Source organism: Crocodylus siamensis, chromosome 9, assembly GCF_052110815.1.
Source record: "Crocodylus siamensis isolate JL-2025a chromosome 9, ASM5211081v1, whole genome shotgun sequence".
Classification (NCBI taxonomy): Eukaryota; Metazoa; Chordata; order Crocodylia; family Crocodylidae; genus Crocodylus; species Crocodylus siamensis.
In genome coordinates this window covers 41,240,658-41,253,940 of record NC_143403.1, presented here as the reverse complement: position 1 = coordinate 41,253,940, position 13,283 = coordinate 41,240,658, and the positions used below count along the sequence as shown (strand labels likewise).

The window sequence follows — 13,283 nt, the reverse complement described above, 5'->3', positions numbered from 1 at the left end:
CCTGGTGAGGAGTCCTTCTTGCAGAGAGAAGTAGCAGCTTCACACGGTATGCTGCATGTCTCATGCACCAATGATCAAAAGTGAAAGCCTGGATGCAGCAGTTCATTAAATATCAGAAGTAAGTCTCTGCTCCAGCATCCAGGCTTGGCTCAGCTTTGGCACTGAGCACTGCATTTGGAGCTCAACCTTGAATTACATCAGTTCTCTGAACCTGCAGCTGACTTGTTCAGCCAAAGTCAGGGTTCCAGATGAGCCCGCTGCCTCCTGATGCTCCCAATGCTGTCACTGCTATGTGTAAGTCTTCCTATCACCTTCACTGACAGAAAAATCCTAAAAGGCTGTTCTAGCCTGGAGTATCACTGTCCTCCTCTCTCTGACTCCATCTCAGGTTGCTCATTTACAAACCAAAAGTGTCCCTCCCCCACCTCCTTTATCCCAAACAGCCAGCCCTGCCAGCTCCCTATGGTCTGAGAGTCAGCTGGCTCCTTTCTCCCTTGTGTGTCATCATCACCAATAAGTGTCTGCAAGGGCTCTTATGCTTTTGGTGATACCCTGTGGCCCCACTGCTCTTTCTGGCTTGCGGCTGTGCAGCTGGTGGTGGCCTGATATTAACTAGGAGCTGCAGGTGCTGACAGGTCTGAAAATCAGGTCTTTAATAAATATGTCTGTTGGTGGGAAAGAAGGAACAGAAACCCCCTCCCCCACAGCGGGACTTGTTCTGCAGAGCTCCTTGGATTAGTAAACAGCACTTGGTCATTCTGCTCAGCAGATGTCACTGAGCCACCAGGGGAGCCATTTTGATTGCACTTTCATAGCAGAATAATGCCTTGAAGACCTCAGGTAGTGTCTGTGTAAAACAAGCAACAAACCCATTGTAAAGAGCTGTCATTAGTGTTAATGAGGAGGCATGGCCCAGTTGTGAGTGAGCATGGCAGACATGGGTTCAGGTCTCTGCTGTTCCACGGATTTCCTACATAACCTGAGCAAGTCATTTAGCTTTCCTGGGCCTTGTGTCTCCTGCCTACAGCAGGTCACAGCAGGAGGGATAAGTCCCTGATCCCACAGCCTGGCTGAGCAGGTGGAGGCTCCCTCTCAGGGCAGTGTGCAGGGAGGGGTTCAGTTCTTCCAAGGTGGCAGCAGCATTTCTGCTTCAGAAACATGGACGCTGTGGTCTGTGGTGAAAGGTGTTTGAAGAGGGATTTGATGTGGGAGCATGATTGTCTTGCAGTCCAGGAGCAACAGGGTAGCATAGGAAGCCACTGAGGCCAGGGAAGGATGGGGAATGAAGGGGTGAAATGAAGAGTGAACTGGGTGGCCCTTTCCTCGTTTTACAGTTCTTCCTTTCTTTTTTAAGCTTTTTGCAGCATTAGCCAAGGGATGCCATGCTAACCTTGTGCACCTGGATCTCTCCAAAAACATCTATTCACACAAGTAAGCTCAAGGATTTCCCCCCCTTATCTCTGTATCTGTGTCTAGCTGCTGGGGCTCAGAGGTGTGCTTGTGTTCAGTATGCTGTCACTTGTGTGCTTGGAGGTGCTTCTCACTGCTTTGTTAGTGCAGTAGCTGTGATCGCCACAGGTGCACTTCCAGGAATGAATTCATGGCACTTTGCTCCCTCTCCTCTAGGCAAGATTGTTGAACATGGGCCCAAGCAGCCAATCGGGTGACCTAGTAGTTATTCCAGTGTTGTCTTTCTGCTTTGTGTATCCATCACACTGCTGCATTCCTTGTAGCAAAGTCTCACAGCCTGTCCAGAAACTCTCCTGGGAGTGACTTAATCCTGGTTGCTCCCAAATTATTTTTCTCCTAGAGTTGCTATTTTTACTTTGGGAGAAAAAGCCTAAACATCTGTATACTTGTGGTTTCTCCTGAGAAAGCAGTGACTTTTCTGGGAGAAATTAAATGTCTATATGAAGCCTCTGTCCTTAACACTTCTTGAGGAGAACTCTCTGTGCTGTTGTGATCAAATGTTTAGTTATGAATTTCAAGAAAACAAGGAAACAAAAACCGTCTCCCTCCAGCTGTCTGAATGGGGACAGCATTCAGAATGAACACACCGTGGACACGGATATTTCCATTATTTTTTGTTTGGCTTAAACCTCATCAACAGGACATCCTTTGCTGTGACATGTCTGCAGGGCTATTTTGTACCAATTGAACAAGCAGGTTTGCAGTCGGACTTGAACTTAGACTGGTGCAGCTTTCTTATGAAAGCAAAACTCTCAAGCTGTAAGCACTTTATGGCAGGGAGCATTTTTTTTCTTCAGTAATAAAGTGATATGTGACTATATGGTTCTGTAATGGGTAGAAGGTGGGATACTTAGTAAAACCAAGGTGGTGTGGTCAGGGGATCTGTGTTCTGTGCTCAGCATTGATGCTGACCTCCTAGGTGACATTGATTTTTTCAGTTTTCTTTTTACATTGTTATTCGTCAGTTTCACCTGCTGAAAAATGAGGATAATACATTATTTTGCAGGGGGCAGGGAGGATCAGTTAATTTAAAATGCTTACTACATGCTCTGAGAGTTTCAAATGGAAAAGCAAAGCAAAGTGTAGAAATGCAAATGATTATAAATAATAATAGAGTCCTTTATGATAACAGTTGAGCAGAATCTCAAAGATCATTTGAAATAGTCTTGTTACATTTATATTTATTGTGCTTTGATTTTTCATGCCCTGGTTGCTGCTTGTACATGTGGTCTATTGGCATTACAGGCATTGTCTGTATTCTTAACCTGGTTTGTCTCTCATATAAAGGAAGTTTTCATGATTGTCACAGATGAGAAGCAGGAGGGTTCTGTGCTCCCCTGTCAGAGACTTAGGTACTGTTTTTAGCCTGGACCTCTCCCCTCCAGAATCTTGCAGTTTGTAGATAAGAATACATCCTCCTTGTTAAAGATTTGTATATCTGGTGGTGTAGCATGAGGCTCAGTACTTCTGCTATTTTAAGAGGAGGTAGACTACAGATGAAGCAGTCTGCAGGTGCTGCTGGAGGCAATTGGGAGTCACATGACCCAAAAGGGGGCTGGGTTTACAGGATATAAGCCCAGAGCCTGAGCTGGGGTTGTGGCCTGAACCTGGCAGCTGAGATGCAAAGAACTCATGAGCAGCTGTAGCAAGGCTCCTGGCAAACATCTGGGCTGGGATCAGTAGGCTAGTGGTCTGAGAATTAAGACAAAGGGTGGTGGTGGTCTTAGGTGGCCTGAGGGTGGGGCCAGGGCCCAAAAGATAGGAGCCAAGGTTGAAGAGTAGGGCCACAGCTGAAGGCTTAAACCTCAAGTTTTAAGTGAAAGCATGGAGGGTCAGGGACCTTTAGCCTGCAAGGGGTGAGAGGCAGAGTCAGTGACTCATAACCCAGGCAGGGCACACAGGGCCAGGGAACCCAGAGGTCTCAACTGGCCTAGGAGGAGCCAAAGGTCAAGGAGGTGCTACAGCCAGAGACTACCTGGGCCAGGGAGCCTGTAGATCTCAACTGGCCCAAGAGCAGAGCAAGGAGAGGCCATAGCCAGAAACCGACAGGGTCAGGGACCTGCAGCCCAGAGAGAGGCTGAGTTAGGGCCAGAGGCCCAGTGCCCTAGGCGTAGTGGAATCAGGGTCAGGGACCCAAGACCACACCCAGGAGTAGCCAAGATGGGTGAAGTCCCCAGGTGTGGGCAGAAAGAGACAGCTTGAGGGTGAACGGTAACATCTGTGAGGCATGGGCATGGTGTAAGGGGCAGTTGAGCCATATATAAGCCCTTAAAGCAAAGTAGAGACACCTGAATACCAGCTTGGGATAAGGAATCCCTGGAGCAGCCTCCTTTTTTCAAAGATTTAGAATAACAAGGTGTGGCAGGTTAGGTGAAGTGGAACAAACCTGAGGTGTGAGGGCAGAACAGGGGCTGAGTGACCACCAGTGAGCATTACGGCCACCTCTGGGAGGAGCGCTTGTTACAGAAGGTTTCTCCTGAAAGATGTTGCAGCTATTCTAAAGCATTGGGTTCAGTGATGTGTGATGAGTGTGCTGTGTGCGTTGCTACTAGCAGAGGGATGCAGAGAATTTCTGGTAAAAATCAGCATTCCAGGAAGAGGAGGGGAGAATAGGTTGGGATATGATGCCTTTTTTGTTTCTTTTAGAAGGGTGAAAGATGTCACTCCTGCTATCAAGCAGTTCTTCAGCAAGGCCTCTGTCCTCAAGTATGTTTCATTGGCCGGAACCAAGCTGCCTCCAGATGTTCTCCGGTAAGGAAATAGTGCACTGGCATGACTCCTACAGACTCTCAGAGCCAGATCCACTAGGAGCCTGCCCCTTGCAGTCAGTAGAGACCCTGCCACTGACTCAGTATGCTTTGGGCCAGGCCTGGCATTTGTTTAGTGAAATGCATGGTTGGTGTTTGAGGCTGTTCCAAGGAACAGTAGGCCAGATTTTCAATGGCTTGCCTTGCCCTATCAGAGCTGTGATAAACGAATGTAAGTGTCCTGTGTGTGTGTGTGTGTGTGTGTGTGTGTGTGTGTGTGTGTGTGTGTGCACACATGCATATGCATATACATATGCATATGCATATGTGATATAAAAACATGGTCCTCTAGAACAGTGGTGCTCAATCTCTTACCCCTGTGGGCTGGATGGGGAGTGCCTGGTGGCCCCAATCTGTTACCTGGGACAGGTGTGATGGCTATGTGGAGAGGTGCAAAGAGCAGGCTGGCCTTGATCCAGATTCATGGGGAGAAGGGGGTGTGGTCCTTTCCCGATCCAGCTGTGTAGGAAGAAGGGGGTGTCGCCCAGCCTTGATCCTGCTGCACAAGGAGAAGAGTGCCTGGCCTGACCCCATCTGACTATAGAGGAAAGTGGGTGTGATAATCTGGTAAAAGGTGAGGGAGGTGACATTAATGGTCCCTCCTCCCCTGCCACTGAACTTCCTAACCCATGGGGAGTCCCATGGGCCAGATGTGGCTCCACAGGCTGCATTTGGCCCATAGGCTAGAGGTTGAGCACCCCTGCTGTAAAGAGTACCACCACCTTTTTTCAATGGCGACAGCAAATGGTGAGAATGAGGAGCTTGAGCCCTGGGCTTCTTGTGAGGGCTTGTTGGCTGTGTAGGCCTGGTCAAATGAATGAGAGAGGACTACACTGGTCTGTAGGCAGGTACGGTCTGAATCCTTTGGATCATGGAAAACTTGGTGCTGAGACCCTGACAGACTGTTCAGGGACTCCCTTAGTGCAAAGCCCAGTTAATATTAATTTCTAGCTGTCCTCTGTGGCAGTAGGTTTCCTGTGTGTCCAGACTAGGTGGTCTTTGGGCCCAGTCTGTTCCTAACTGATCCTTACCTAATTTGTATCCCTGTGGGAAGCCAGGGCAGGCCTTTAGGAGTGAGCCTCCTACTGCATAGCAAAGGACAGCAGAGGGACCCCAAAGTGCATGTGGTGCCAGATGCTCCATGGAGTCCAGAAGAATCTTAATCAGAGACTCAATTAGGTGGAAGGTGCTCTTACACTGTGGTGGTGGGCAGCAAGTCAGTGCTGTAAGGGAGTGACACAGAGTGGGTAGTGATGAAGCTTGTTATTGGGCTCCAGAGCAGTCTGGATGCACTGCCCATCTGTAGGCTCGGGGAACAAACACCAGGACTGCTTATGCAGCCAGGATTTTATAGTAACACTGATAGCACGTTACCTAGCCATCATCTCTGGGCATATGCTTCTCCTTGAAGGGTGAGTGGGAGCAATGTTACTAATAGATCTTGAAAGGTTCCCCTGGGGCGACAAGGAGTGTATCCTGCATCCTCTGCTCTATGTCCCACAGCAGTTGTGCAGTGGCTTTCCCACCCTTTCCTTCTCTTTCATTTTCAGGGCCTTGCTCCAGGGTCTGGCATATAACAGTCAGATCAGTGACCTGCACCTGGACCTTAGTAACTGTGAGGTAAGGACATAACTATGGGGAGGCGGGGCTGAGCAGTGGAATGAGACCTACCCTGCAGTGACACAACTACTCTCCTTTTAAAGTGGAGCCAAAGCTGACTGACAGCCAAAGTCAGCTGGTGCTTTTGATCTGAGCATCTGTGGGTGCACAGCCCAAGTTGCTCCCACTAAAGAACATCGAGGTTGGGCAGAGCCATGTAGTGGTGCTGAATTACTCTTCTGTCCACTGGGGAAGTTGGCAACTGTCTACTGCTGTTTGATTATGATTTTGTGCATTTTTATAAGCTGTTCCTGTGCAAAAAATGTAAAACCAGGGAGTGTATCCAGCATAAAGTCACTGACACTGATAAAGCAGGAGGGGTCCTAAATGAAATCCCTGGCATTTGTACTATGCTTTTAATAATATAAAGCAACTTAGTAGCACCCTGCAGCTCCTGAGTACTGTGCAATTTGCTCGGCACCCTGAGAAGCAGCTAAGTATTATGGTGCCCATTTTGCATATGAATGCTCATTTGGGAGATTCAGTGAGCCAGCCCCATGCTCTTCCTGCTGGAGCCCGAACATTAGTGTTGTTCTCTGAGGATTATGCAGTGTTTTATAGATATCTTTAATTAACAGCACCTTCTGAAGTGATCCTGTGGGCAGTTAAGGCTCTGGGATGGGAGACGGGCATCATGATCAATTTCTAAGCATTATTGAGGGTTTTATGGGTGGGATGAAAGTTTCACAAGTGCTTAAATGGGTCAAGGACAAAAGTCCTCTGGGAAGTCAATGGGACCAAGACTACTAAGTGGCTTTTGAGGCTGGAGCTTGAGCTCTTAAGTCACTTGGGTCTTTTGAAAATGCTCTCTTAATCCCTTTGCCTTCCCATCCACAAAATGTGGATAGTGATGCCTGTGGTCTTCTGTGAAGTGCTTTGTGTGTCCCATGACTAAAACATGTTGTCTCAGTGCTCTGGGATACTGCTTCCTCTACACACAGCATCTCTCAAGCACTTTCACTGATGGTTCTACTTCTGTTTCCCGTTGCAATAAATTCATCTTGTAATAAAAGAAAACACTCAGCAGGTAGTTTTTAGTGGGTGGAATGTTTGCCCCGTATTTCAGAATGATTCTAGCTCTGTTTATCCTTGACTGGACTTTCCCACTACCAAATGTTTGTTTATAGAAGTGAAAATGTTCCTTTTTATGGGTTTTTATGTTTTGTTTGTTTATTTGAAGCTGAGATCTGCAGGTGCCCAGGTGATCCAGGATCTGATTTTTGATGCCAATTCAATTAGTGATTTGGATTTATCAGACAATGGTAAGTGTATGGGGGTTTTTTTCTTATTCACAACGGCTGGAAATGACTGTATTCATCTCACTTCGGCACAAAGCTGCATGCTATTGCTCAGCAAAAAAACAAGATAGACTACCTGCCACAATGGTCACTAAGGCAGGTGTCCATGAACTCAGTAAAATAACCATATAAAAGTTAGCAGAGCATATTTTTCCAAAGTGAGGTGGCCCCCTGAGCTGTCCATGCATTGTGTGGTATTACAGGGATCTAAGAACTAGCTTGTGTGAATACCACCTAGTCATAGGTTTGTTTCTCTCTTTCTTTGGGATCCCTCTTCCTATGACAGAAAAATCCCACTGCTGTTATTTGGTGCTTAACTTTTGCTTCTGTCTCTATTAATTCATGTCAAAAGCAGGAGCAAGCATGGTATGTATGGCTTGTGGGTACACTGTCACTGTGTTGCAGGTTGGGCTGGTTGATGGTATGGGCTGCCACTGAGGAACAGGGAGACCTGCTGATTTTGATGAAAATTCATTTAAAGGAAAAAACTGAAACAAAGCATTATTTGATAATTGATATTGTGAGAACAATACATTTTGCTTTTTCCTTTGAAATGGGTTTTTGTTCCAAAATGTTTTGCCTTCTAACTTTTATAATCAGATGAGCAGTTGAAAGAGGAATTGTCCAAATTCCTTTGTTTTGTTCCAGTTCAGGATGAAAATGAATTTGATATCGTGGGGTTTCTGATGGTTCCTGCAAAGCTCTAGTTGTCATATTGCACATAGACATTTCTGTTGCTGTGCTCTGCTGGAAGCCTTAAGATCACAGGACAATTATGTCTGGTGCCTGGCCTACAATTAGGAAGGTAGATTTTGGTATTTAAAAAGGGTGGAGCTGGATAGATCAGAACAATCAGACTTGATTTTGGATGATTCTTGTCACTCTGTTTCCTATAGGTTTTGATTCTGATATGGTCACTTTGGTGCTGTCTATTGGGAGAAGCAAATCCATTAGGCATGTCTCTTTAGGAAAGAATTTTAGCATCAAATCCAAGTGAGTATAACATGACATATATTTGCTTGTACCTAGGTAGGACTCTGATAGGCATGATCATAATACCTGTTTTCTATAAATATAGAAATATGTTAAGTAAGTGGTAAAATTACATTTGTTTATTAAATTGCAGCTCCAAATATCATTATCCTTTGTTAATAACCACTCAGCTTTCTGCTTACTGCACCTTTTTTATATTGTGTTGTTCCTATAAATTAGAACCATGATCAACAACTCGGCCATGATACTGCAGCCCCTACTGTATTGTCATTTGCTGTCACAGTTCCCCAAGGCCTGTTGTGCTGGGATAGGTAGCTAGTGCAAGCATGCATGGGCAGGGCCACTTGCTTTTTGCATTCATGTGCACTTGCCCTAATGCAGATGTGATGGAAATGTGACTGAAGTGGGGCTGGGGCCTGAGAGAGGGAGAGCTGTCCACTCTGTGACCAATAAGTGGAGAGGGTGCATTAAATATCTCTGAAGAAATTACAGCTACCTGCAGGTTGGGGAAAAAACATTCTGTTGTGCTACCTGTTGGCAGTAGTATTAAGCCAAAACAGAATGGTCCTCAACTAGGAGTCAACATGAACGCACCTTCAAGCTTCTTGGCCCTAGGTTGAAGATTATAACTGACAGCTCTGACCCTCTTCCCTAGGGACAGTCTTGCTGATGTTCTTCACCGAATTGTTCAGCTCACACAGGAGGATGATTGTGTAAGTACTTGCTGTGATGCACATCGTCATATTATTGAACCAAGAGGATGAGGTGAATGAGTGCAAGGCTTTGCTCTGTGGCAACAGCCTCTGTGCACAGCATTGCCTTATGGTGAGTGACAGCTGGGCCATGGAAGATTCTCTTCTCTTCCTCTGAGAAGGTCAGTGATCCACCATCTCTATTCTCCATGGAGACACATTTGTTCTTTCTTTGTTGTTTTTCTTAATCTGGAATGAATGATGTAAGTGCTTCCCAGTGTTAATAAAGGAATCAAGCGCTTGCAGAGTCTGTCTGTCAATTCAAGGAGCAGTGGAGACGCATCAAAACATGGAGGGATTGAAGAGCAGCCCAGAAGGAAGGTGGTGGGACTCTTATTTTGTGTAGAAGGACCTAATATCATAGAGTCTATTCTCAAGGAGCTAAGTAGGCAGTTGAGGCTTATTTAGATGAGACAGGGACTAGATCCTCATGTCATCATGCCTGGCAAAGAGAAAAATACCTGGCTCAGTTCTTTTCTGCTTTACAAAGACATACTTATTCATACCATCTAATGAAGTAGGTGGTTGCCTATGAAATCTTATGCCTCTTTCAGTGAATTAGTCTCTAAGGTGCCATTCTGCCCTGCCTTCTACCTTAAATATAAGGGATATCAAGCCAAGTCTTCCCTGTTTTGTGGAAGGTTTACTCTTAGGCCCAGAGAACTGAAACATGATTGGAATATACCACACTTAATTAAAATGTTGATGTTTTTGCAAAGAGATCTTTTCTCCTAACTGGTTGTCAGGCATTGAGTTTGAAACAAACAAACACTAATAATAACAACAAAAGGAAGAAATGTTGATTTAAACATTCTTTCCATGTCAGGTGCTTAGTTTTCAGTCTCGTTACTTAGGTTGTCATAAGCCTGTTAGTCTTCCAGTCATTCATGGAGTCTTCTGTGGAGTACAGCTTAGCCCCAGCTGGAAATTTAATGTAAAGAAATCCCTTTCAAACCATTTCAAATAGTAAAAGCAGCACAAAAAAAGAAAAAAGGGGCAAAGGTGCAGATGCACACATAACTTTATCTTTGCAGTTAAGACCTAAAGGAAAATCTGTAAAGATTGCATAGTGCATTAAACAGCTGTGACCAAAGGCAAAACTAGTCTGTTTAGCCCAGATCTCATTAGATTAGTTTCCCCTCTTCTGACCCTGCCTGACTGCCAGGCTTTTATAGTGTGTACACAGTGGCTTTGTCCTACAGAATTCCCTCCTGCCCAAGCTGGGCTTCACGTCAAGTCAGGTGCAGCCCTGCTCTTGTTCATCTACTGCCTTTCCCTTGAATCGTTGTCCTGTGTTTTTTCTTCCTGGTTTCTTTGTGTACTATGGATCAAAGGAATGCATATCTGTTAGGATACTTACCTGCCCCACCTCCTCCCAAAGATTACAGATGAGCACCTAATTATTATTAGTGTAATTATCTTTGCTACAGCCCTGTGCACTAGGGCAGTGCTATCCATAGTGTGTGTTGCGAAATGCCGGATTAGAGACTCTGACGCTGCTTGGTGAGCCGCGGACTTTACGGAGCGAACGTGTACGCGGCTTGTGGGGCGGGATAAGAGGTGGCTCGTCGACCGCCCTCGAGGTTTGCCTTACTGGCGCAAGTAGGCGAAATGCTATACGCTTTCAAAATTTATAGTAAAAGGGTTTATTCAACTCACCTGGCCTCACCCTCTTACGAATAAGAGGGAAGACCGGCTGGAGTGAAGTTGCAGCTAAAGTATAAGCACGGAGGTATGGTAGAAGCGGGTATGCGGTCTAAGCTACGCTGAGAGGCTGATGTTCGTTGTTGGGTTTTCGAGGCCTTTGATGGGTTTTCGCTGGGATACGCCCAGACGGGAGGCTGAGGACCGGCAACAGGGTGATCAAGCCTGAGGTTTATCCAGTTGTCGTCTCTGCCGTTTCCTGCTTCTTTGCCTCTTTATTGATGTTGGTTGGACCGCCTCTATGACACTAACTATGACATAAGCTAAGCGTGCAGGGATAGGATAGTTTCTTTTACATGGGTGTTGCTAGGCAGATTTTTATATAGGTTGTGTTTCTGCAAAAGCGAAGCTTACAGGATAGAAAAGAAACTTACAAAGTACGCATGCGCAACTTGATACAAAATTCGCGCACGCGGCAGATACAAAATACTTGGATAGGATAGGATTTCGGTTATAGGAATTTCGGTTCCTAGGATTTCGGTTATAGCTATTACTAAACAAACATTTTGGTTTGGGCTGACTCAAAAGATAAGACTACAAAGTTACATAAATGTGAAAAATGCCACATGGCAGTTATGAAATAAAACATGTACAGTGTGCAGAAGGGGAAACTGTGCAGACTAAGTAACCTGCCTCCATCCTCATTCTCTACCTGTTATGACTGCTTGCACCAATAGTAGCAGTCACGTGAGCAGGTGAGGATGATCCCATCATGGGGGAGGTAACTCTCCTGGGAACTTTTAAAGGTTCTAGCTGGACTGCAAGGGAGTATATCCTATTCATGCCGCCTGGGAGGCTCTGCAGCCCAGAGCAAATCGATTTTGGAGAGAACCATGCTTAGCAGCAAAATGAAGCAGTTCTACAACTGACTTAGTTACAGAAGAAGCTCAAAGGAGCTGGGATTAGTTTTTTGGGGGGAAAGGATGACAGAAGGGGAGGGTGATGTGTGGAGCTGTTTGCGGTCTCTAAATTGTAGAACAGGGTAGAGGATATCTGGGGTTTTTTTAAAGTTTCTGGGCTCTGCTGGTTACACATGGAACCAGGAAGAAATCTTCCCCCTCCAGTTGCTATAGCTGTTGGGGATTGTTTTGCTTTCCTCAGAAGCACTGGATGTAAGTAAGGGCTGGGGATTTTGCACTAAAAGCTAGAGATATTGTCTGGGATGTACCGATGCTTCTGTTGGGACTAAAACCTAGAGGTTCCTGGTTAGAGGGCCTTGCCCCTCTACTTGGAGGCAGACTGATCACCATATTTGAGGTCAAGAAGAATTCTATCCCATAGTTGTACTGGTATAGACTATAGGGAGTTTTTGTCTTCCTCTGTAGCAGGGGGCATGGTCCTCTTCCTTGGGTATCTTGAGTATATTTAACAATCCTTGCATTGGCAGGTCATTGACAGTGCTCTGCTCTGTTCCTCTGGCATTACCTGTGAAAGGTTGGGGGTGTTCATGGTATCTTTGGGCTATGTGTCTTGTAATTGTATGATAGACTTGTTTGTATAGTTTTAAGAACAGGTTAGACAAGGATTTGTATAGAATGGTTTGGATAGGGATGGTCTTGCTTTGAGTAGAGGATGACACTAGACAATCTCCAGAAGTTCAGGATTTCCTATGATGCTATGGGGGTTTCTCACTCATACCTGTCCTCCTTATGAGAGAGACTTCCAGTTGCTACATCCAGGTTCTGGTGAGATGTGATATCTTGATCTGGCTCAAATTTGCTCTCATTATTATTTTCCCTTGCAGTTAGTGACTGCCAAGGCCCATATCACAATGAAACTACAAAGCAGCACACTGAGACCCAGCATGCAGCTTGAAGATCAAAAAGCATGTGGAGGGCAATGGATGCTTCAGAAGGAACTTTTTGGGGGAACTCTGCCATTCACTGGCTTTCTCCTTTCTGCACAGGGGGTTTGGGGGAGGAAAGGGACCTACAAATCTTACTGTACTGGCAGCCACCAGGTTTCCATCTGTGCAGTGAGATCATGCACATGTGAGAGAAACCAGGATCCTGCATTACCAGGCACGCCTAGACACTTCTCCCTATTTTATTTTATTTCCAGCCTCTTCAGTCCCTGTCAGTAGCTGACTCACGGCTGAAATTAGGAACCAATGTCCTTCTGAATGCCCTGGGCAGTAACACTAGCCTTACCAAGTTGGACATCAGCGGGAACACAATGGGTGACACAGGAGCCAGGATGCTAGCCAAGGCCCTGCAGATCAACACAAAGCTCAGGTAAAAGGATCTGGACCCCCTACTTCCTTTGTTGCTCTCTGGGCATGTGTAGGGGTGTGGTGTGCCCTGGCACTGTCCTGGCTACAGTGAAAGTGCTGCATGAGGCTTCCACAGCTAATGAAGTGGATGCCAACTTGGGGGGGCTTGGATAAGAAGAAAGAGTGAAGGTCTCTGGAAGGGCCACAGAGCTCCTGGATTGAATGGGACAGTCTGAGTGCTGGATCACTTTCTGTGTGCTTTCAGTAACCAAGTGGAATCAATCAAATTCATGGTAGATTCCTTCCCTCTTCCCTCCTACTTAGCACTCCCCCCCATTCTTCTTCTTACCTTGGACTCCCTGTGCCTAACACTGCTTCCTTGTGGGTC

The 13,283-nt window shown here is 45.9% G+C and overlaps 1 protein-coding gene across 1 annotated transcript in view; it reads left to right on the top strand.

Moving 5' to 3' along the window:
* Positions 1–13,283, top strand: part of CARMIL2 (capping protein regulator and myosin 1 linker 2) — a 123,521-nt gene that overhangs the window by 40,384 nt on the left and 69,854 nt on the right. Inside the window, exons 16-22 of the mRNA XM_090062483.1 lie at positions 1,355–1,431; positions 4,117–4,221; positions 5,828–5,897; positions 7,117–7,198; positions 8,131–8,227; positions 8,883–8,940; positions 12,745–12,917. Of these exons, the coding sequence (XP_089918609.1) occupies positions 1,355–1,431; positions 4,117–4,221; positions 5,828–5,897; positions 7,117–7,198; positions 8,131–8,227; positions 8,883–8,940; positions 12,745–12,917 (662 nt within the window). The remainder of the gene's footprint in view (positions 1–1,354; positions 1,432–4,116; positions 4,222–5,827; positions 5,898–7,116; positions 7,199–8,130; positions 8,228–8,882; positions 8,941–12,744; positions 12,918–13,283) is intronic.